Below are 22,538 nucleotides of genomic sequence, written 5' to 3' on the forward strand. Positions count from 1 at the left end.
TTTAGAAAATAGTCTATTCCATTATTCCTTCTACCTAAGTGCATTACCATACACTTTGCTATGCTGTATTCCATCTACCCCTTCTTTGCCCACTCTCCTAACCCGTTCGTCCTTCTGCAGACTCCACGCTTCCTCAACACTACCTGCCCTTCCACCTACCTTCGTATCATCCACGAACTTGGCCACAAAGCCATCGATTCCATCATCCAGATCATTCACATATAACATGAAAAATAGCTGACCCAACATGGACCTCTGCAGAATACCAGTAGTCACTGGCAGCTAACCAGAAAAGGCCCCCTTTACTTCCACTCTTTGCCTTCTGTCAGTCAGCTAATCTTGTATCCATGCCAGTACCTTGCTTCTAATTACCATGATTAGCAGCCTCATATGTGGCACCTTATCAAAGGCCTTCTGAAAATCCAAGTCAACAATATCCACTGACTATCTGAATATCCAACAGAATAGTCAAACAAGGTCTCCTCTTAACAAAACCATGCTGACTTCAGCCTATTTTATCAAGTACATCGAAACATCCTTAATAATAACTTCTAAATATTACCTTTGACGTCAGGCTAATATAGTCTATAATTTATTTTCTTTTGCCTCGCTCCCTTCATAAACAGTGGAGTTACATTTGCAATTTTCCAGTCCTCTGGAACCATTTCTGTCTCTAGTGATTCCTGAAAGATCACTACTAATGCCTCCACAATCTCTAAAGCTACCTCTTTCAGAACCCTGGGGTGTAGTGTATCTGGTCCAGGTGACTTATCTACCTTCAGACCTTTCAGCTGCCCAACCGCCTTCTCCTCAGTAATAGCGACTGCACTCACTTCTGCACCCTTATTCTCTTGAATTTCTGACGTGTTGCTGGCGTCTTCCGCTGTGAAGTCTGCCGCAAAAATCTTAGTCAATCTGTCTGCCATTTCTTGATTCCCCATTACTGCTTCTCCAGCATCATTTTCCAGTGGTCCTTTGATTAATTTATAGAATTGTGGTCATTGCTGCCAAAATGCTCTTCCACTGACACACCAGCACCTGACCAATACAAGTTTCAGTATTGTCCCCCCTTGAGTTGGACTATCCACATACTGTTTCAGGAAACCATCTTGGATGCAGCTCACAAACTCTGCCCCTTCTAAGCCTTTTGCACTGAGTAAGTCCCAGTCAATATTGAGAAATTTAAAGTCACCCACTATGTCACACCCTTTTGCTTTTACACTTTTCTGTAATTTGTCTACGTATCTGTTCCTCTTTATCCCACTGGCTCTCGGGAGGCTATGGTATAATCTCATTAGAATGATTGCACCTTTCTTATCGTTAAACTCTACCCATAGTGGTTGATTGATGTCAGTGTCATCTTAATTGTACTACCTTTACAAGTTTTAAACTTTTCACTTCATGTTTTCCTGTCTGAGGTATTAGTTTAGTTAACAAACTGGTGTCACACAACTTCTCTTAGTCATTCCATCAGCAAAACGTAACTGCAAGGCAACACACCATCTAATTTCAGTTCTAAGTACAGTAATTCAAATATATATTTTACATTTTAAATTATTTTTATTAACACATGATATTTTAAGTGAGACAGATTAGGCCCTCATTTGTGCCAAAGAGAGTAACTCATGAAGTTTATTATCATGCAGCTTAAATACAATAGCATTTGTACTTAAAAATAAGCTTCCATGTACATTATTTCTCAAAGCAATAAGCACAACATATTGCCAAGCTGATCAGAATGATTCCTGGAACAGAGCTGTCTGACGCAATTTTCATAGATCTTTGTGGCACAGGATTGATTGCATTCAATGTTCCATATTTAGCTTTTTGAGGTTACTCAGATTATTGTAATTAATTTGATCTTACTTTGTGTTAACTAGTTTGCAAAATACCACTCCACCTGGAACGTGATGTTACTTTCTCGACTAAAGATAACTTTTGTTTTCTAGTTGTCCCTATCACTACTACTGCAGCCGTCATTCCAAGAAGCCCTCTCAGTCCAAGCCCTCTGAAAACCCCGCCAGCAGCTGCTGTGTCACCTATACAGGTAAGTAAGCAGTAATAGCCAATCCACAACTGAGAGTGTGATAGAGGCAATATTTGAATGTACTAGAGGGGGAACTGCTGGTTGAATCGGGCTTCAAATCTCAATCTTGATGTACCCCTCTCCTCACTTTAATATATTCATGCCTCACTAAAGGTGGCAGCACAAGTAGATAGGCTGGTAAAGAAGGCGTATGTTATGCTTGCCTTCATTGTTAGGTGCAATGAATAGAAGAGTCAGGAACTCATGCCACAGCTCTTTTGGACTTTGGATAGGCTGCATTTGGACTATAGTGTGCAGTTCTGGTCGCCCCATTACAGGAGAGATGTGGAGATTTATCAGTATGCTGCCTGAATTAGAGGGAGTGGTTGAATAGACTTGGATTGTTTTCTCCAGAACGTCAGCGGTTGAGGGGTGACGATAGAAGTATATAAAATGATGAAAGGCATAGATAGGGTGGATCAGAACCTTTTTCCCAGCCTGGAAATGTCCAACACTAGAGGGCATAGCTACAAGATGAGAGGGAGTAAGTTTAATGGAGATGTGCTGGGCAGGTTTTTTACACAGAGTGGCGTGGGTGTGGAATGCTTTGCCGGGGGAGGTGGTGGAGGCAGATACCATAGCGGCGTTTAAGAGGCTTTTAGATAGGCACATTAAATATCAGGGAATTGAGACTAGATTAGGTGGAATGAATGCTTCCAGAAAGAACATTTGGTTAATCTTGAAAGTCCGTGGGACACCTTTAGTTTAGTTCAGTTTAGAGATACAGCACGGAAACAGCCCCTTCGGCCCACCGAGTCCTTGCTGACTAGCGATCCCCGCACATTAACACTATCCTACACCCTTTAGGGACAATTACACTTATACCAAGCAAATTAACCTATAAACCTGTACATCTTTAGAGTGTGGAAGGCAACCACGCGGTCATGGGGAGAACGTGCAAATTCCGTACAAACAGCGCCCGTAGTCGGGATCAAATCCGGGTATCCGGCGCAGTAAGCCAGCAACTCTATCGCTGCGCCACCATGCCACCTCTGTTCATTTTGAAGCCATCTGCAGATGCTTGTCTGGGGAACTTTACAGGTTTTATTCGGTTTGGACTGACCATCATGTGTGAATCCAGTGATAAAGTTGATTCAGATTAGTTTCTTGTTCTATACATCAGGGTGCAATGACATTGCTTGTCACATGAAGCTGACAGAGTAAACGGTTTGCGTATGGTAATGATAAATATAACAAAACGTACGACTACAATTGCAAAACGGCAGAAGGCTGCAAGGTTGTAGTGCAGTCTGACTGAGTGGCGCAAAAAATATTAAAGTACAATAACAAAATAATTAAAATAGGTAGAGTTAAGAGTATGTGGCAGCCCCCCAAGGAGGGAGTGTGAAAGAGGTTAGTGGTTCAGCAGTCTGATGGCAGTGGGGAAGAAGCTATTCTTAAGTCTGATGACAATTCGTCCATCTGTTTTTCTTGTGTTTTGACATTACATTCTGAATTATTAGTTCAGTTTTCTGAATAATTTATGTACGTGAGAAGGTAACAAATGCAGATTCGGGAAACTCTGAGACATTGTGTACCAGTATACGTGACAGATTATATATTGACAGAGTAGAGGAACCCTGTGTTTATTATCTGTGCTTCACAGTTTAGATTACCAATTGGTGTGCATTGAACTGGAGCAGCCTGCTGCTTCGTGTGATAACGAAGGTTTACTATATCATATAGTTTTATTGAAACATCTGCCATATCAGTCAACTTGCAATGCAGACGTACTGAAAAATGGTTCTTTGGTCAATAGAGGAGGTAGTTGAAGCAGATATTATCACAATATATAATAAACATTTGGACGGGTGCATGGACGGGACAGATTTAGAGGGATATGGACCAAATGCAGGCAGCTGGCACAAGTGTAGATGGGACATGTTGGTCGGTGTGGCAAATTGGGCTGAAGGGCTCTATGACTCTATAACAGATGCATACTGATGGATAAAACATTGTAATTGGCAGCTCCAGGGTGCAATTTGCACAAAGCGTGGCAGAGAAAACATGCATCAGTATCACTGGGACAATTACTCAAGCTCCCTGAGCAACTCATTTCATGCAATAACGCTGATCTGGCTAGTTCCACTACAGGAAGCCCTTGTGTTCAGCATTAATTATTACTTGTTGTACTTGTGTGGGGCTTCATTGTATTAACATATACTCCAAAAGTGGCCTCAGCAACATTTAGTACAATTATAACATAACATCCCAAATACTATACTCTATACCCTAATTGATGAAGTCCAATGTGCCAAAAACCTTATTTACCACTATCTACCAGTTACGCCACTTTCAGGGAAAAATGTACCTGCACTCCTTGACCCCACTGCTCCACAACACTCCCCAGGGTCCTTCCATTCAACGTGTATTTGCTGCCCTGGTTTGACTTCCCGAAATCCAACACCTCTCCCTAATCTGCATTAATCTCCCATTAGCCATTCCTCAGCCCACTTGTCCATCTGATCAAGATCCTGATTCATTTAGAGTTCTTTTTCTTTGGGGAAAATCCCAACTTTGGGTTGTTTGAAGATATTCCATTATTTCAAATGTTTACAATTCTCTTTACAATATATTTCCCTTTTAAAATAGTTAAAAATTCACGATAATTATATTTTTAAGTAAATGCACAAGTTCACAAAAAGTTGCTTTACTCAATTTTCAGTGCAAAAATAATTGAAATGGAAGACTGGACTTTGAACATACTATCCCAGTACAAGTAACAATCTTTAAATTCATATGTTTGCTTGCAGAGACATTCCATCAGTGGGCCGATATCAGCACCAAAGGCTCTGTCAGCACTGACAGACAAAAGATCAAGTTACACTGAGATGTCAGTTCCAGGTGAGTCTTTTACAGCATCCATGCTGCTTGGCTGTTGGTTCCACTGAGGGCATGGTTCAACGCAGTTCTCAACTGCATTTCTGAGAATTTGCAATCAGTTGGCTCAATGATCAGCTTAGATGTGGATTCTCCTGGTGTCTCGGTGATCTCTGTAATGTTGTGACAGCTCAAGCACAAATACAGTGTATTGAAACTACAAGCCCTCCATGCTGAAGGTCAAATATCCATCTATATGGTCTGTAGCCCTTTATGTTCTCACTATTCATGTGATCATTCAAAATATTTTAAAATGTTGACGTTCTAATGTGCGGTTAATGTGTGGTAAATGTGGGGCGATCCACTTTGCTGACAAGAACAGGAAGGCAGATTATTATCTGAATGGTGTCAGATTAGGAAAAGGGGAGGTGCAACGAGACCTGGGTGTGCTTGTACATCATTCAGTGAAAGTAAGCATGCAGGTGCAGCAGTTAGTGAAGAAAGCTAATGGCATTTTGGCCTTCATTACGAGAGGATTTGAGTTTAGGAGCAAGGAGGTCCTACTGCAGTTGTACAGGGCCCTGGTGAGACCGCACTTGGCATATTGTGTGCAATTTTGGTCTCCTAATTTGAGGAAGGACGTTATTGTTATTGACGGAGTGTACTGTAGGTTCACCAGATTAATTCCCAGGATGGCGGGACTGACATATGATGAAAGAATTGGTCGACTGGGCTTGTATTCACTGGAATTTAGAAGAATGAGAGGAGATCGTATAGAAACATATAAAATTCTTAAAGCATTGGACAGGCTAGATGCAGGGAACATTTTCCTGATGTGTTGGGGGAGTCCAGAACCAGTGGTCACAGTTTAAAAATAACGGGTAGGCCATTTAGGACTGAGATGAAGGGAAAAAAAATTCCCAGAGTTGTGAATCTGTGGAATTCTCTGCCACAGAAGGCATTGGAGGCCAATTCACTGGATTTAGGTCTTAGGGCTAAAGGAATCAAGGGATGTTGGGAAAAGCAGGAATGGGGTACTGATTTCAGATGATCAGCCATGATCATATTGAATGGTGGTGCTGGCTCGAAGGGCCAAATGGCTTATCCCAGCAACTATTTTTCTATGTTTCTAGTGCACTTCACATTGCAACCACTTTGGGTAATTTTTTTTTCTTCAAATACCCTCTTCTCACATCCAGTCCATGACCTCTGGTTTAAATGTCTCCATTATAGGGAAACATTTCTCACCATCTATCAACCATATACTTTTGTTCACCATTATCTTGTATGTCTTACTAACTTGATCGAGTTTTTTGAGGTGGTGACGATGGGGATCGATGAAGGTAGGGCGATGGATGTTGTCTGCATGGATTTTAGTGAGGCATTTGATAAAGTCCCCCATGGTAGGCTGATCTAGATTAAGATGCATGATATGTTAGAGGGGCATGGGTAAGGAGGATAGTTTAAAACTCAGGTAGGAAGATTCATTGGAGAATCTGACCATCCCACATCTTTGCTTCTTAAAGGGATGTGTTTTTTCTCCACTCTCTTTTCAGTTCTTTATACTCAAATTTTCATCCACCTTTTCTCTTTTTATCCTTACAAAATGAAGTATCTGGATAATTTAAGTGCTAACATTGACCTCTGCATACAGATCTATGTAACATTCATCAGAATAAACCTGTGTTACTTTTCCTAATTCTTCTGATAAGGATGTTAACCTGAAATGTTGACTGATTTTTTTTACCCCACAGATTTTGTCTGAACTGTTGAGCATATCTGGCATTCATTGTTGCTTTCGCTTTATAGCATCTGCAGGTTTTTTTTGCTCCCATAATATATTTCTGACTTTGCTCCTGTAATCTATATTTTTATCAGTACCGTGCATATTTTAAGTGCACTGAATAGTTAACAAATATTAACAACCTCTGCTTTCCTGTTCTGCCATCACTTTGTTACACATCTATTTACAGGAATGCAGATTGCCTCTCCATTCCCCACTCCTCCGAACTCTGCCTTCTCTCTTCCTCCCCTCCCGTCCCCACTCCTCCCGCCTCTTCCTCCACTCTTCCCTCCTCTCCCTCCCCCACTCCTCCTTCGTCTTCCTTCCTCCACTTCTCATTCCCCTTCTTCTGCCCCACTCCTCCCGCTCTCCTGTTCCCACTTGACCTGCCTCTCCCCCCCCACTCTTCCCTCCTGTCCCTCGCCCACTCCTCTTTCCACTCTTCCCCTTCTCTCACTCCTCTCTCTCACCATTCCTCACCCCCAAGGGGAGATGCAGCGAGACCTGGGTGTCATGGTACACCAGTCATTGAAAGTGGGCATGCAGGTGCAGCAGGCAGTGAAGAAAGCGAATGGTATGTTAGCTTTCATAGCAAAAGGATTTGAGTCTAGGAGCAGGGAGGTTCTACTGCAGTTGTACAGGGTCTTGGTGAGACCACACCTGGAGTATTGCGTACAGTTTTGGTCTCCAAATCTGAGGAAGGACATTATTGCCATAGAGGGAGTGCAGAGAAGGTTCACCAGACTGATTCCTGGGATGTCAGGACTGTCTTATGAAGAAAGACTGGATAGACTTGGTTTATACTCTCTAGAATTTAGGAGATTGAGAGGGGATCTTATAGAAACTTACAAAATTCTTAAGGGGTTGGACAGGCTAGATGCAGGAAGATTGCTCCCGATGTTGGGGAAGTCCAGGACAAGGGGTCACAGCTTAAGGATAAGGGGGAAATCCTTTAAAACCGAGATGAGAAGAACTTTTTTCACACAGAGAGTGGTGAATCTCTGGAACTCTCTGCCACAGAGGGTAGTCGAGGCCAGTTCATTGGCTATATTTAAGAGGGAGTTAGATGTGGTCCTTGTGGCTAAGGGGATCGGGGGGTATGGAGAGAGGGCAGGTGCGGGATACTGAATTGGATGATCAGCCATGATCATATTGAATGGCGGTGCAGGCTCGAAGGGCCGAATGGCCTACTCCTGCACCTAATTTCTATGTTTCTATCCCCCTGCACCACCCCTGACCATCTCCCCAGCCCCCCTTTCTCACCTCTCTACCTCCCTCCATTCCCCACCACTCAACCTCCCCCAAGCTCTCCCTCTCTGTTCCTCACCACTTCTCCTTTCTCCTCTTCCTTTCCCACCCCTCTTTTGTTTCCATCATGGATGAAATTTCAAAAAAATACATAGGTGAAACTAAATTGTATTTTAAGTTTAGTCTGGTTCCATTGGTTCATCACTTTTGATTGTTGCCTGTTTGCTTTGTAGCAGATCACTTACTGAGATCGTCCTCTGCAAATCGATCACCAGCTTCGTTACAAAGAGTTCAAGCCATTGACTCTGCAAAGTCCATGTCTGGTGAGTAGTAGCACTAGTAGCACTTGAATTTGCACTAATCACTTTGCACTTTCTTTTGCACTTGCACTTACGCTTAACATGACGCTGCTGGATACTGTCCTTCCTGTATATATTGTCCTTCGTACGGTATTGTCTATTATTTATTGTGGTGTACGTGGTGGTTGTATTGTACTGTATTGTATCTGTCTGAGAGCGAACCAAGACACATTCCTATCAACTTGTTGACATGGCAATAAACTTCTTGAATCTAGAGTCAGAGTTTGGAAGATCTCTGTAAAGTACAGCTAGTTTTGGCTGTCCTGCAATGTGTAAACTTCATTTTGCTTTGGAGAAGATGCAGATTAGAACCATGCAATAAGGTAGAACCATTGGAGAAACCTACGTTTCCTGTTCAAGATTCTTCCTGAAGTTATTTTCAGAAATAATTATTCTCACATATTCCAACACCCCACCAAAGCAATATATCTTTCACCATCTAAAATTGTAGAACTCATTGGAGCATTTCTTGTATGGTTTACTATTAATTATTAAACATGTAAGTCAGGAGCAGGAGTGAGCCTCTGCTATTTAATAAGGTTGTGGCTGATCTGATTGTTACCTCAGCTTTGGATTCCTGTCCACCCCGATAACCTTTCATGGCCCCCCCCCCCGCACCTTGATGGTTCAGAATATATCAACTTTGCTACCATTAAGGAAAAAAAATTCCAAAGACTCAAGGCCCACGAGGAAAACTGTCCTAAATGCACAACCCGTTACTTTTAAACAGTAGATTAATCTAGTTCTAGATTCTGACATAAGAGGAAACATTCTCTCTGCCAACCCCTGTCAAAACCCCTCAGGGTTTTGTATGTTTCAATCCTGGACGGAAGCAGAGGGTGATGGTGGTAGATTATTTTTCGGACTGGAGGCCTGTGACTAGTGGTGTGCCTCACCATGCTAGAATGAACTATTGTGTTTATCTCATTTTGCTTGTTGCACTATTCTCTCAGATATTGGATGGTGAACATCACTAGGTGGAGTTTTGGCGATCATATTTTTTACTTTTCTTCTGTAGTGTCTCGAAGAAGCAGCGAGGAGATTAAACGTGATCTGACTGTCACAGATAGCTCCTCTCCATCATCACTGATGGTAATGGCGACTACATCTCCACAGCTGACTTTGACATCTTCATCCCCTACAGCCTCAGTAACACCAACTACACGTAGCCGCCTCAGGTAAGGGCTAAATGTGGTCAAGTCACTGAACCACCCTTGCACACATAACATAGATGTAAACTTGGCGACACAAAGAACTGCAAATGCTGGAATCTTGAATGTGGAAGCATTGGTTTTCAAACTGAATCTGTTTAACATGAAGTCCAGGGAACTTGGGAAAATTAACGGAGATGTTATGTGGACAATTTGTATTACAATCAAGGAGGTGCTGAAAGTCTTAAAATGTATGAAAGTCTGTAAATCTCCTGGGCCTGATTAGATCTGTCCAAGAGCACTGTGGAAAGCTGGAGAAGAAATTGCAGGAGTCGTCACTGAGATATATAAATCATTGTTAAACACAGGTAACGGTGGCTAATGGTGTGTTTCTATTTAAGAAGAACTGCAAAGAAAATCTTGGGAACTTTAGACCAGTTAAACCAAATATCTATGGTAGGAAAGTTACTGGAGAGGATTCTAAGGGGTAAGGTATGCATGAATTTGGAGGAACAGAGATTGAAATGTGAGTTGTTGCATTTTGGGAAGTTGAACCAGGACACAACTACACAAGGACACAATCTTCACCATGAACAGTAAGGCCCTGGGGAGTATAGTAGAGTAAAGAGATCTAGGACGACAAAGTACATACTTCCCTGAAAATTACATCACGGGTACATGGCCTGGTAAAGAAGGCTTTTGGCTTGCTTGCCTTCATCAGTCAGGGAATTGGGAACAGAAGTTGGGACATGATGTTTCAACTGTACAAGACATTGTTGAGTCTGCTCTTGGAGTATTGTGTTCAGCTTTGGTCAACCTGCTGCAGGAAAAATGGCATGAAGCTGGAAAGAATTGCAGAGATGATTTACAGGGATGTTGGTTTCAAGGGCCAGAGTTATAAGGAGAGATTTAGCATGCTTGGACTTTATTCCTTGGAGCACATGCGGTTTAGCGGTGACCTTATAGAGGTGTATAAAATCATGAGAGGAATATAGGGTGAATGCACTGAGTCCCTAGGGTAGGGAAGTCAAGAACTAGAGGCCATAAGTTTGGTGAAAGATGGAATAGGAACCTGAAGGGCAACATTTTTCAAACAGTGGGTGGTAGGAATATGGAAAGAGCTGCCAGAGGAAGTAGCTGAGGCAGGTACAATAATAATATTCAAGATATTTGGACAGGTATATGGATAGGAAAGGTAACAGTATAGGCCAAACGTGGGCAAATAGGACTATCTCAGATGGGGCATCTTGGCCAGCACGGACGACTTGGGCCAATGGCCTGTTTCCATGCTGTATGCCTTTCCAATAGAACAGTGTCATTCAGGCCATTTAAAAACTACCCTGGTTTGGATCAATGGTAATCTTGAGCATTCTGTTGCCAGTACTTTTAATTCTCCCTTCCACTACCACTCCCATTTTGACCTCTACAAAAACTCTTCCAACAAAACTAAACCAAAGCTTGAAATACAGCACTTCACCTTCTAACTTGGCTTAATCCAGTCCTCAGGCACAACACTGACTTGGAAAGTTTCATATAACCAACCACTCCAGTTTGTATATCTCAATCCTAACATTGCAGTTTGTTCCCTCTCCTCCTGGTGATTTAGATTTCATTCATCTCCTTCCTATTTACAACTCCCCCGTACACACCTCTAATGCTCTCCCTCAGCCGGGAATCACCACAGTGTAGAATCAAGGAATCATAAAGCACCATGTCCATGTCAACCATTAACAAAGGCACTTACCAACACTCGGTCTGTAGCCAACCTCGCCTGGATCCATCTATAGATTGCCAGCCATTGCTCTACCTTCTCATACCTCTTTATACTGGCTATCTCCCTTCGGCTCTTTCAGTCCAGTTGAAGGATCCCAACCCGAAATGCCTGCTATCTATTCCACAGATACTGCCAGACCTGCTGAGTTCCTCCAGTAGTTTGATCTTTGCTCCAGATTCCAGCATCTGCGGTCTCTTGTGTCATCAATAAAACTGAGGGTTTGACCATGAAGTATGCATCGCCCTCTTGAGGAAAATGGGCAGTATGCAAGCTTGCTGATGTTGGCAGATGTGGTTTCCTCCAATGTCCCTTTGGCATGAGCCTGAGTTACAGTTGTGCCCATTAGGTTTGGACCCCCTCCAGCTTGGTCAAGATAATTTAGAACTTCCAGTTTCTTTGCACCCATACCCCAGCCACAGTTGGTAACTTCAGCAGAGCTGAGAGAGCAACAGATGTGTAACCTATATTGCTTAGCTGAAATTAGTTCAATTTGGAGGAAGTTCCTTAAGAAATGTACCAGAATGAAGCATGCAACAGATCCAAAAGGAAATTCACAAGACTGACTTTAAGGAGCAGAGAATTTTGTTCTGCAAGCCATTTTTAAAAGTGTAATTGTGATCTAAGTGTCTGGCATAGATACCCTGTCAGAAACATGAAATACTGGACCAGGGAGCAACCGCTAGGGCAAGGAAGCTGGATGCAGCATCATTTTTCCCAGAGTTGACAGTCCCTGGAACTCCAACTAAAAGATCGCCAGTATAAAAGCAGATTTTCTGAAACTGATTTGTTAGATGTATCTACTACTTTCAACTTGTGGCTATTGTAATTGAGCAGATTGCTGGGTCAGGCTTCCAGCCTCACTCTTGTTTCTACTCTCAAGTGTCCATTTCTAGAACCAAGGTGACAAAAGTCAAAAGATGATCTCAATGTGAGCCAGTAACTGATACATTGTCTGTTATTACATGGTTCATAATAATTTATTCATTGTTTGAAAATAGAAGTGAACAGTTATACTCTTCTTACATCTATTAGCATGGGTTTGCATTCCAACATAGCAACTGGCAACTATTGGAACTATTAACTATTTGTTTTGTACAGGGAAGAGAGAAAGGATCCTTTGTCAGCATTGTCTCGTGAATACGGTGGTTCCAAGAGGAACGCACTTCTCAAATGGTGTCAGAAGAAAACAGAAGGTTATCAAGTAAGTGAGGAGCACCATGTTTCCGCATTAGAAGAAACTTTTTAAAATGTGTATGAATGAATGGTTCAGGGAAAGATTAGGTTACCAGGCCCTTTGTGCCTATGCCATTTATGAAATCATGGCCAATGGGGTCATACAGGCCCTTCAGCCCATCCAGTCAGCGCCGACCATCAATCACCCATTTATTCTAATTCTATGTAATTCCTATTTTATTCTCCCCACATTTTCATCAACATCCCTCAGATTCTACCACTCACCTACATGCTCGAGTTAATTTAGGGTGGCCCATCTTTGGGATATGGCAGGAAGCCAGAGCACCTGGAAGTCATAGGGAGAATGTACAAACTTCAAACAGACAGGTCAGGAATGAACCTAGGTCACTGGAGCTGTGAGTTAAAATGATCCAGGTTCAATTCTGACCTACAGGGCAGTCTGTGTGGTGTTTGCCTGTTCTTCCTGTGACTGTGGATTTCCTCCCAGCCAATTTCCTACACGCTCACTCTCTGCCGGCAACAGATGACCAAGGAATGGTGGAGCCCATAAAGGCCCATTGTTGGCTGGGGAAGAGGTGATAACGAAGGAATACAAGGATGTGAACGGTGGGCCTATGGAACAACTATGGTGGGAGGAGAGGTGGAATGCAGCAGTTACTTGAAATTTAATGACTATTCATTCTGCTGGGCTGCAAGCTGCCCAAGCGAAATATGAGGTGATGTTCCCCCAGCTTGCTTGTGGCCTCGCTCTGACAGTGGAGGAGCCCCAGGACTGAAAGGTCAGAATGGGAACGGGAGTTAAAATGTTTGGCAATCGGGAGATTGCGTCGGCCAAGGCAGACTGAGCATAAGTGTTCAGCGAAACAATCGCCCGGTCTGTGCTTGGTCTAGCCGATATGTAGAAGCTCACACTGAGAACACAGATACAGCACATTAAGTTGGAGGAGGTGCAAGTGAACCTCTGCCACACCTGAAAGGCCTGGCAAGTGATGGGTAGATACAGATGAGGGTGGAGTAAATGACAAGTCTAGAGATGAAAAGAAGACAAGGGGTGAAAAGTAAAGCCAAAGAGAGAATATAGGTGGAAGGGAGAAGAGGGGCAGGATACTGGGCGAAATGTGTGCACATCAGGGAGGAGGCACAGGAAAAAGAGAAGGGAAAGGGGGAGTGTTACTTACATTTTGAGAATTCGATGGTTATACCTTTTGGGTTGTATGCGACCTACAAGGTTGGTATGAGAATGGGAAGAGGAATTAAAATGGTTAGCAACCGGGAGATCCACAGGCCTTGGTGGACAGAGCGTAATTTTACGGCGAAATGGTCACCGCCTCTACACTTGGTCTCATCAATGTGAAGGAGGCCAGGGAAATTAGAATTTCTGTTTTAGATTCTGTTTTAATTCCTTTGCTAATGTTTGACGGTCATTTTTTTAAATTAGCAAAGTGTTTACTGCACGGAGATAATAAGATTTGAGACTGTTAAATGAATGGAAAAGGAGATTTTATTAAGTTGACAGAGTAAAAATGTGTTTGGCTTTAAAGAGTTGTAGTTGTGAAAAGCAAGTGCCCACGTTTTGTACTGTTGTTCCTCGGAATTTAATTTACAAACTCAAGGACATAGCCTTTATGATTCTGGGATAACAGCTGCTAATTGGAGTCAGATGTGGGGCAGCATTGTTACTCTGTATTTATGTCATTGTACTAGGCAGAGAAACAATAAACAATGATTGATTTAACCTGCAATATAGGATCATTACAATTGATTTTCTTTGCTTCACAGGTTTTATTACAGCTAATGGTATATATTTTCAAGAACTCATGCTGCCTTTCACTCTTTCCCTGCCTGTCAGTTTGAACTATTCACTGTCTGAAATTGATGCTATAATTCCCTGCAACATTTTGGGAACATCTGAAAGAATTGTTCATATGTTTACTAACAGCAGGCAAATTTAAGACTTTTCCAGCAGAAAGGTAGACGAATCATACTCGACAGAAAAATTGTCTGAGAAGTAGTTATTTCAGCGCACCGTCCCATTAACCAGTGATAGAACATTGAATTACACTGAGAATTTGTTGAGCGTGTCGCTCGCGGCTAACACGCCTTTTATAATATTGAATACTGGAATAATAGCATTTTCTGTCCTTTGATTGATGTACCTGCTGATTCAATGTGTTTAACAATGTCAAATAATGCTCATTTCCTCGAGCAATTGAGCTGCAAAAATGGGGAGCGTGTCAAAGCTCAATTGATTTCCTTTGCTTCACAACTTTTAAGTGTGCTTGAGGTTTTATTACAGATAACATCGTTTTTCAAGTCCACATGCTACCTTTCACCATCACTGTCTGCCAGGGTTCTCTGACTGGGTTCCCTGTCCAAAATGCATCCCATTTGGGCTGCATCTTTACTTTGACTCACCCGTTCACCGTCAAACAGCAGATCAGTGTTGAGAAAAAGGATTGAGGACAATTGTAATGTGGGGACATATTTCTCTTTGAAAGTGGAAAAGGAGACTAAAAGTTGTTCTTTACAGGAGTGTTAGCTTCAGCGATTGTATGCAGCATCCTCCAGTGCAAATCTATTGTGCTCATGGCCCAAGCTTTGTAGACCATGTCAGTTAAGGGTTTTTGTACACAAGCTCCTGCCAGTGATGGTAGCAGAGGAAGTAGGTTGGGCTACTGGCTCCAGCAGAGGTGGGCAAAGTCCGAATAGAGATAGGGTCAAGGTGAAAGGGTGTGATAAACTTTGAGCTGATTTCAAGGGATGAGGGATTGATTATTGAAACAATGGGTTTCAGTCAGGGAGCATGATTGAGATTAAAAGGTATGACTAGAGGAAGTGATATGAGTAGTGAATATTATGGCAAACTATGCTGCTGCATCATAGCTTCAGTAATGCAGGTTTGAGACTACTCAAACCTAAAAATAAAGGCTACTTGTTACGTTGTTGTTACTTGTTGATCCCGACCGTGTCCTGTTTGGAATTTGCATGATTTCTCTGTGTCTCCGTGGCTTTCCCCTGGGGTGTTATAGAATCTTACAACACGGTAACAGGTCCTTCAGCCTGACGGATCCATGCCGACCAAGATGCCTACCTGCACTAATCCCAGTTAAAGTAGCTTGGCAGCCTGGAGATCGCGTAGGCCAAGGCGTAAGTGTTCAGCGAAACAATCTCCCAATCCGCATTTGCTGACAGATAGGGGTCCACACCTAGAACCGATACAGTAGATGAGGTTGGGGGAGGTGCAAGTGAACCTCTGTCAGTGAAAAGACTGTCGGGGTCCCTGGATGGAGTTGAGGGAGGAGGTATGGAGACAGGTGTTGCATCTCCTGCAGTTGCATGGGAAAGTAGATGGGTTGGTGAGTACAGAAATTTGAACCGAGCAAGTGTGAGGTGCAGCACTTTGGGAGGTTGAAAGTAAGGAAAGTGTATACAGTAAAGGTAAAACCATTAACAGGATTGATGTGCAGAGGGGTCTTGGAGTCATAGTTCACTGAAAACGGCAGCAGAAGTAGATAGGGTGGTTAAGAAGGCATCTAGTATGCTTGTCTTCATTATTATTAAAGCTTTATTTCAGACACAGGTCCATATAACACATCATACAGTATAAGGAGATACAAAAATACATTAAAAATTGCATATTAGCCTAAAATATATACAAGCTATTGCACCAATGCCGTCTTAGCCTAGAAGTGAATCTATAGCAGCTTTTCAGAGGGTTGACTAGGACTTCAATTATGTGGTTCTCTGACTTGTCCAGGTGACACATAAAACTAAACATCAGCTGTCTTAAGAGTGCCTCACAGGTTGGCACTCTAGTGGACACAAACAATTGACTGGCACTATGCCATCTAGGGACACGAAGCAGCAACCTCATTGCATCATTGTATGCTACCTTGAGCCTCTGCATACTCTTTTTCTTATAGTTAGACCACAATTGAGCAGTATATAACGGTGTGATGTAGGTTCTGAACAGGGAACACTTCACAGAGTCAGAGCACATAGAAAACTTCCTTATAAGCATGTTAGCTTGAAGATAAATTTTACAGCGCTGTCGGTAGAGGTCTTTGTCATCCGTCCAGTCATCGGATATGACATGACCTAGGTATTTAATTTACTCACACTCAGCAAGAGGACTGTCTGACAAATAAAAGGTCGGAAAAGTTGATTCCCTGTCCTCAGCGCTTCTAACTATCATTATGCGGCTTTTCTTAGCGTTATCCTTTATGTCATAATCAAGGCCATACTGAGAGCACACCTTCAACATCTGCTGCAGCCCAGCACTATATGGACAGAGCAGGACCAGGTCGTCTGCATACATAAGATGATTGACAATAGTGTTGCCCACAAGACAGCCAGTTTTTAACCTATTTAACTGATTTGATAGTTCATCCATATAAACATTAAATAAAATAGGAGACAAAATTCCTCCTTGCCGCACTCCGTTACTAACACAGAATGGAGCAGATACAACATTGTCCCATTTAACCTGAAACGTTTGATGGGCATACCAAAACACTAAAATTCTCACTAAAAATTTAGGGGCACCTCTATCTAGCAATTTTACAAACAATTGTTCATGATTAATTCTATCAAATGCCTTGGACGCATCAATAAAACATAGGAATACAGATGAATTCAGGCTTGTGTACCTGAACACAATCTCTTTAAGATACACAGATACACAGGTCAGTTCCATGTTTTCTTTTGAACCCAAACTGATTGTCAGTAGTAAGGACATACATTTCTAGCTTTGTCAACAGTATTCTCTCCAGTACTTTAGACAAGATACTGGCTAATGCAATAGGTCGATAATTGTCAATACTGTTGAGCTTACCAGCCTAACTAAGGGCATTGAATATAAGAGTCAGGAAGTCATGATGCTGCTCTATCGGGCTTTGGCTAGGCTGAAGTTGGAGTATTGTGTGCTGTTCTGGACGCCCCATTATAGGAATAATGTGGAGGCTTTGGAGAGTGCAGCGGAGGTTGACCAGAATGCTGCCTGTATTCGAAGGGAGAGGCTTGGATTGTTTTCTCTTGAACCCCAGAGATTGAGGCATATATGAAATTATGAGAGGCATAGGAAGGGTAGACAGAACTTTTTCCCAGGATGGAAATGTCCAACACTAGAGGGCATAACTATAAAGTGAGGGAGGAAATGTTTATCAGACATGCGTGGCATGTTTTTTTTTTAACATAGAGAGTGGTGGAGGTCTGGAATGCACAGCCAGGGGTGGTGGTGGAGGCAGATATGATAGTGGCATTTAAGAGGCTTTTGGAAAGGCACATGGAAGCGCAGGGAATGAAAGGATATGGATAAACCAGTGAGGGAGAGCTGCTGACGATGGGGGCTCGGCGAGGGGGAGGGTTTGCCGAGAACGGGGGAACTGGCGGGCGGAGGGGAGACCTGCTGCCAGGTGTGGTGGCAGGCAGTAGTTAGAACTGTTCGGTGAACTTTTCCAACTGTGTTGCCACCAAAACCCAGTGACACTTGTGAGGTCTGCTATATGATTTTATCCAGTTGTATGCAAAACAAAGCATTTCACTGTACCTAGCACACGTGACAATTAAGTATTATTGAATCATTGAATGTACAGTCTGAAGAGATCAGTTTTACTTGGCATTATATTTGGCACATACATTGTGGGCTGAAGGGACTCCATCTGCCCTAACTTTCTGGACAGCCTACAATCTGGGATTTTGTCAGATGTATTGCTGATGTCCATCTATACCATGTCTGCCCCTTTGCCATCATCAGAAAGACCTTGAGAAGCTTGGTCCAGAGCTTCCTGAGTGCAGACACAGGTGAGTATGGTAGTAAAAATGGCATTAGGATGCTTGCCTTAGGCCAAGACATTGAGTGTAAGAGTTGGGGCATCGTGCTGCAGCTACACAAAATATTGGTTTGACTGCACTTGGAGTATAGTGTGAAGTTCTAGTCCAGGGGTGGGAAACCTTTTCATGTTGGAATGCCGCATTAAGTTAGCTGTAATCTAATAAGGCCGCATCCAAGAAACTTCAATTAGATATACTTCAAAATGTACATTATTTCGTAAAAATCTAACTACAATGTACTAACTTCAAGAAAATGAAAAAAGAAAAGTTGATTCTAATGTTAACTAACCTTTTAATGACTTTGTTGTGACTGCTTTTTGTGGGAAAGCATTTGAATATTTGGTTGCAATATGGAGGTACGCAGTTTCAGCTGATCTTCTAGATGGGTATCCGTCACTTGTGACCTTAAGGGCGTCTTGATTTGGGTTAGGTAGGAAAATGTAGATTCGCAGCAATGTAGTTAAAAAGCAAGAAAGCATTTTTTGTGCATGTTGCCGAAGTCGTAGGTATTCTATTGCATGTTTCCATATTTCAATCGGATCTTTCTTAGCGTCTAATAAGGACTTTAAATCATGAGCATAACAGGTGTTAAAATAGCCCTCATGACTTACTAATGTTTTAATTGGTGCCTTCATTCGGGGAGGATTATTTCATTGAATTTTCTTTTACTCTTTGGTATTTTAAATACGTTCATTTTAAGATTAAAATAAAAATATTAAAAGACAAACAAAAGCATATTAATAAAAATAAAAGGATTTGTTGTACAAAATATGGATTCATTCAAAAGGCCGCACTTAATGGCCTAGAAGGCCGCATGCAGGTGGTGGTAATCTGGAATGAGCTGCCAGAGGAGGTGGTAGAGGTAAAAACAATTACATTGCTTAAAAGGCTTTTGGACAGGTACATAGATAGGAATGTACAGAGATATGGGCTTAATGCAAGCCAAAGAGATCAGCATAGGATGGCATTATGATCAGCTGGAATGTGTTGGGCTGGAAGAGTCAATTTATGTGCTGTACAATTCTATGGTTCTGTGCAAGACCATGAAAAAAGACTGGAAGAAAATATAAAGGGGAAGATGAGAAGGTTCAGAGACAAAACAGAAATTTAGTTGTGAAGTAGACCACTTGGCTGAGCTACAAAATGAGTACTGTACCTCATTCTTCATCTGGGAAGAAGATTTCTGTAGCAGAGAAAGATGTATGTGATTCTCCATGGCCGATGGACTAGCCCGGGAGGAAGCTGCATGTGTGGTCTGGGCCCAAAGACAGCGAGTTAAGATGGTCCCACCGGCCTTTGCTGCATATGTTTGCTATTCTATGGCTGTGTGTTGGAGAAACAGTCTCATTCTTGAAAGATGGTGATGTACAGCTGCTATCATCAACCATGTCATGAAAGCTGACCTCTGATGCATAATTTACAGGAAAGAGAATGCGTCATGGTTAGATTCTTGGGGAATTTGAAATAACAATTAAAGTAATGTGATGAGAAACCTTGGCTGGGATTTGAAACATGGAATCGTGTAACATGGTTAGTGTTGTAACTGTGAGGAAAATATGTGAAAATGAACAGAAATTGTTACTGAATTTCAGAAGCATGTTGCCTGATGAACAAAAACAACTCTTTTTTTAAATAGATTAGCCCGAACTAGGTATTTAGTTGGTAAATGAGATCTGACGGTGTTTTTCTAAATACTGTTTGAAATATGTAACTTCTGACTACAAGAGAACAATTCATTGTAACTCCAATGCTGCCAAAGTCACAATAAAATGAAAACGCCTAAGCCTAAAGGTTGGCCTTGGCTCAATGACACCATCAGAGCTCTAAGAAGAGAGTGCAGAAAATCAGAACGGAAGTTTAAATGTGATAAGCTTCAAATTTCCTTCGAACTTCTGAGAAACAATCTTTTCAAATACCAGGAAGCAGTAAAGTCTGCGAGAACACAATACTTTTCCAACCTTATTTCCAAAAAGGTCCTATTTAGTACTATTACTAGTCATATGTCCTGCCCCCAGAACCAACTTAGCTGGGTCCCCTGCTAAGTGCGAAGAATTCTCTATATTTTTCACCAGCAAAGTTGAGAACATTAGAATGAATATTTCTCCTCTCAACCGTGACCTAGCTGTCTCATTGGTCTGTTCTTCTAAATTAGACTGTTTCTAACCCGTTACTCTATCCTCCCTTGTAAAGCTTGTCTCCACTATGAAACCTGCAACCTGCCCCCTTGACGCTGTATTCACTGCCCTTCTGAAGGATGTCATTGCAATAGCCGGTTCCTGCATCCTCTCTATCATCAACAGTTCTCGGGCCACTGGCACTGTGTGTGTCAACCTGTTTCAAGCACGCGGTGGTCCAGCCCCTCCTGAAAAAACCTAACCTAGACCCCACCTTGCCTAGTAACCACAGACATATTTCCAAACTGCCTTTGTTAATTCTGTGATTCTCTTCAATGCTCCAAGGGTCTGGGGTGGGTGGTCTGAGTGCAGTAGTTTGGGGTTGAAACAGACAAGGGCTGGGGTCCACTTTGACAGTCAAATGCCATAGGGGATGGTCAGGCCTGGGTTTGAGGTAGGGATGGACAAGTTTGGGAGCTGGATGTGCTAGTAAAATTAGAACTGAGGTGTTTTGGTTCTGCAAGAGCTGGATCATCCATTCAAAAGTTTCTCAATAGCATAAGAAATATTAAATGGTGTTTGTAGAGATAAAGAGGATTTATTATTGGGACTAAATTATACCTGGAAGGCTGGCTACACCTACACGCTGTAGGCAAATGCTATCCAGTGGTTTAAAAAAAGGAGAAGTCTTGATAATGGAAATGTATCTGTTTTGTCAATCTTGGTCCGTGTGATTACAGTGATGTGTGAGTATTGCGGTTTATTTGAGAGTGGGATGGGGAAGTGGGCAGGTTTACTATATTTTGATTCATTATAGAATTTGCTTTTGTCTGGGATGATTTCCATCTAAAATTTCCAGAGACTGATGCCCAGAGTCCTCTACGCGGGGATTGCAATTTACTATAAGTGATGATTGCTTATGCAAATGCTCTTAATGGAGCATTGGAAGAAAATTATTTCACAGTAAAAGGGCATTGTGTGCTGAGTTAAGTGATTGACATGCTAGGAGCAGCAGGCATCGACCCTCAGTAAACCCACATTCATGCTAACTCTGGCAGAAGCTTGGTTTCCTGCCTTGAAGCAGGGACCGTCCATCATTAACTGAGATTTGAATCAGCTGAGACTATATAAAGACTATGTTCCCACCGCGCACTGAAAACATTTTAACAAAGGCTTTCCGATGCCAAAACTCTTCTATTGAACTCTGAGTCAGCTGTTTATAGTTTGTATGATGCCTGTGATTCGTGACACGCACAATTACATCACTTCTAGCCAGAGAAAGGGGTGACAATGTTAGGAAAAGGAGTTCTAATGGAACAGGAAATGAGCCAGTTCAGAAATGTTTGATCTTTAACACCTCAATACAAGCTTGTTTGTTTGATTGATTTAATGATATGGAAATTATTTTTTAAAGTCAAAGGACTATATATTTAATGGCGTCAACCATAGAGAAACAGACAGCCCATTCAAATGGCGATTGTCACATGCAAGATCCCTGACACTAACCTAAGAATCTATGTTCAATGGATTCTGGGCAAGAACCAGCGGTAGAGTCGTTGAACATCTGATGGTGGATTCTGAATTACTGGCCTGAATTTCACAGTCAGTGACGAAGTACTGATGCGAATAAATCTTTAGCTGAGCCCGTATATCAAATTGTGTTAAAATTGTATTGACTGAAATATGCTGAACAGTATCTATGCAATAATAGAAGCAAGGAACTGCTGATGCTGGTTTACAAAAGACACATGCTGCTGGAGTATCTCGGCATCTCTGGAGAGCATGGATAGGTGTTGCAAGGCTAATAGAGATGTCATTGTGAGAGATTTTAACTTTTCCCAATATACACTGGGGCTGCCAAAGTGCCATGGGCTTAGATGGGGTAGAATTTGTCAAATGTGTTCAGGAAAGTTTTCTGAGGCAATTTGTAGAGAGCCCAAAGCTTGAGAAGAGGGCGAAGCTTGACCTAGTCTTAGGAAATTGGAACGGGCAAGTGACTGAAGTGTCGATGGGCGATCCTTTTGGGACCAATGACCAATGACCACAGTTCTATTAGCTTTAAAATAGTTATGGATAAATTCAAGGTGGGTCCACAAATGAAAGTTCTGAATTGGAGCAAGGCTAACTTTGGTGGGAGACCAAAGTTGATTGGAGTAGGTTTGCAGGCAAAGGGACGT

At 42.1% G+C, this 22,538-nt stretch overlaps 1 protein-coding gene across 4 annotated transcripts in view; it reads left to right on the top strand.

The window, feature by feature from the left end:
- The window catches only part of specc1l (sperm antigen with calponin homology and coiled-coil domains 1 like), a 60,194-nt gene that overhangs the window by 25,082 nt on the left and 12,574 nt on the right, over positions 1-22,538 (top strand). For 2 of the 4 annotated variants that reach the window (XM_033043415.1, XM_033043417.1), the window contains exons 9-13: positions 1,950-2,047; positions 4,840-4,930; positions 8,171-8,260; positions 9,315-9,474; positions 12,320-12,422. In XM_033043415.1, the coding sequence (XP_032899306.1) occupies positions 1,950-2,047; positions 4,840-4,930; positions 8,171-8,260; positions 9,315-9,474; positions 12,320-12,422 (542 nt within the window). The remainder of the gene's footprint in view (positions 1-1,949; positions 2,048-4,839; positions 4,931-8,170; positions 8,261-9,314; positions 9,475-12,319; positions 12,423-22,538) is intronic. The other 2 variants (XM_033043416.1, XM_033043418.1) reach the window with 1 other exon arrangement.

Source organism: Amblyraja radiata, chromosome 25 (genome assembly GCF_010909765.2).
Source record: "Amblyraja radiata isolate CabotCenter1 chromosome 25, sAmbRad1.1.pri, whole genome shotgun sequence".
NCBI classification, from domain to species: Eukaryota; Metazoa; Chordata; class Chondrichthyes; order Rajiformes; family Rajidae; genus Amblyraja; species Amblyraja radiata.